The sequence below is a fragment of the Haplochromis burtoni genome, unplaced genomic scaffold, assembly GCF_018398535.1.
Source record: "Haplochromis burtoni strain Fernald_Lab_line unplaced genomic scaffold, NCSU_Asbu1 Contig_943, whole genome shotgun sequence".
In the NCBI taxonomy this organism is placed as follows: Eukaryota; Metazoa; Chordata; class Actinopteri; order Cichliformes; family Cichlidae; genus Haplochromis; species Haplochromis burtoni.
The window spans coordinates 78,594-81,375 of NW_024583304.1; the positions used below are offsets into that span (position 1 = coordinate 78,594).

General features: G+C 44.1%; 1 protein-coding gene across 1 annotated transcript; it reads right to left on the minus strand.

The window, feature by feature from the left end:
• Window positions 1-266: 266 nt before the first annotated feature.
• On the minus strand, window positions 267-1,532 carry LOC102307860. Its single transcript, XM_042216166.1, has 2 exons — window positions 825-1,532; window positions 267-727 (listed from the first exon to the last, which is right to left on the minus strand). The coding sequence occupies exons 1-2, from the start codon at window positions 1,527-1,529 to the stop codon at window positions 464-466; spliced, it is 969 nt and encodes a 322-aa protein (XP_042072100.1). The 5' UTR covers window positions 1,530-1,532; the 3' UTR covers window positions 267-463.
• Between the last annotated feature and the right edge of the window lie 1,250 nt (window positions 1,533-2,782).

Sequence of the window (2,782 nt, forward strand, 5' to 3'; positions counted from 1 at the left end):
ATAAAACACTGCACAAAATATAACCAATACATGCAATATAAAAAATAAATAAGTACACTTCACATTAAAATACAGCACAGCAAAACAACATCCGTCCTTCCCTGGATGACAAAACCACGTGTTTCCGTCTGGAAGGAGGAACTCTTAACCTAAGCCGAGGCCTGATGGAGCAGGCAAACCACGAAGTGTCCGTGAAAAACTTCACCGTGAACATATGGAGGCCTGTGAGGCCTGAAGGCACTGAAGGTGAACATGTATCACCTCACTCAGGCAGTGGTGTAAGCACACTGTTTATTTAATCACACACAGCTGAAGCAAGATATTACAAAAAAAAGGAAATTAAGACAATAAATGAAAGCTTTGATCGGTGTAAAATGCATAATAATAATTATAAGCTGCACACATAAATAAGCTGAAGCGCATTAATAAGTTAAAGGTTGCCAGGTATTGATCCTAAAAGTCTTCAGACGTCTGCCTGGGACGTATTTGATGGATTGTGGCCATTCATCTGCAGAGGAGGGCGATGGCTCAGAGGCTCCGACGCCCCATTTACATCATGGTGTTCATCTCTGGGTCCAAAGCGTCGGAGAAGACGTGACAAGTACGTGGAGCAGTGACATTTCATCAGCCATCCACACACAAGGCCGCAAACCAAAAAGACCACAGCTGTGATGCAGACAGCGGCCAGAGTTCCCAGTCCGCTTACTTCTGAAGTCGTCTGTGTTGGCTGCAGAGGATACAAGAGCAGAAATGCGATCAGATTCATGGAACTTTATATGAAGCGGTTTCAGGTCTGAGTAACGCGTTTCTGTCTAAATACTCACACACACCGATGTAGGGGGAGGAGTGCTGGTGGTCTGATCCGGGCTTCTCTCACTGACCTTCAGCCTCACAGCAGCTGGTGTCCCTCTCTGTTCCGCTCTACCTTCTTTTTGGATGTAACAGAAATAATCCCCCTGATCTTCCCTCCGAGCCCGCTGCAGGTTTAAGGACAGGTCTCCGTGTGAGAGCCAATCAGCTGACAGAGACAGTCGACTATCAGCAGCCCACTTACTGTTACCACCGCACGAGTCTCTCCTTAACACATCGTCCCCGTCTTTAACCCAGCGCACAGACCAGCAGGTGCCATCTATAGTTGGATAGTAGCAGGACAGGCTGCGCGCTTCTCCCTCTGTGACGGATGATTCTGAGAACACGAAAACTTCCACCTGGACCTCAGACACCACCCTACGTCCGCACACGAACACATAAACTCCGCTGTCAGTGTAAACTGCGCGGTTAAAGACGACAGAGGAGTTGGGACTGATGCGATCTCCGAAACCTTTCTCTGGTCTCCAAACTCCGTTTAAGCGCGCAGCGACATCCCGGGACTCAGGCTCTGTTTGGCGAAGTTTTTCCTCTACATTAGTCGGACAGTTTCCACGAAGAATAAACGAGTCTCCTAACATCACTTTCACATATCGTATACCCTCCGCACCCAAAACATTCACGAAAAAGAGCGCAGATAATAACAGCTGAAAGAGCTCCATGCCGACCGCCCCTAGCAGGAACCCGCTGTGCTCTGAACAACAAGAGGCTAATTTTAGGTCAAGCAATGTTTCCAACTTCCGTCTACTCCTCGAAATTAAGTGCTTATTAAGTGCTTTTCTAAATCAGCTAGCCTCACCCTGACAACACACTAACCGTACCTCTGTGACATTGAGTCTTTGAGTCTCCAGCACAGTGTTGCTGCATTTAAAGCACAATGTTAAACTAGGACTGGTCCAAAAGCAAAGCCTTTATTTAACTCATTATCTTTTATTTTGAAAATATTGAGCGGATGTTGAGCGGATGTGACAGGGCTTGACCTTGTTTTCTCCAGTCATTGAACCAGACAAGTCGCGTGCAGGCTCTGTTCGCTTCGCACTTCAGTTTGCTGCATTCTTTTGCACATGCAAAATTCTTCACAACTACTCCATCATTCCAATGTGCCGCTAACACCGTGACTTTATAGTGAGGAAGAGGAGTTATTCGGCATGAGATTAAAAACACGTCAGCAGCTGAAAAATAACGCTCCCCGTTTAATCACTGAAATTACATTTTGTTCTGTCATCAGTTTATGTGTTTTATACAAAGAGAACTACAGTTATTAAAAATCATGCATTCTGCATGAACCTGTAGTTTTTACCATTGAAAAGAAATTATTTACTCTCGATCTAGTGACTTAAAAAACTGAGTTTATCCTTAATGCTGAGTATAATAGGCCCTCATTAATAAACAGAGGCAGGAGGCTGATCTTAGTGCAACAGCACCTCTCGCTGGCCTGTACAAATCATTTTACTTGGCTCAACCCGAGGCCTTTCAGGCCATTAACTCCAAACAGTTCATTTGAGTATTTTAAATGTTTTTACGTAGTTTGTGCTGCAGTAAAAGTGGAAAGTGTATGTTTCAGTTTTTAATGTGTGTATCGCACATGTCTAGCATTCATTTCATTGTTTAGGGGAATACCTTTAGTAATGAATGACACTGACAGAAAGGGTTTTTTATTTTCAAAAAAGAAGAAGACAGATTTAAATAGCTCTGTTATTATCATTTTGACTTTCCGATCAATCTGAATGGTCAGATGGGACAAGCTCCGCCTACACAAGTCGTGTGTCGGCAGCCGCCTCCCTGCCAACATCAGCGAGTATGGTTGACTGCATTCTTTTTACACACTCTAACAGAGGTTAACACATCATTTCTAATACAAAAACATCCTTAGACGGTTTCGTATTTCACAAACATTTGATCTACTGCCTTTGCA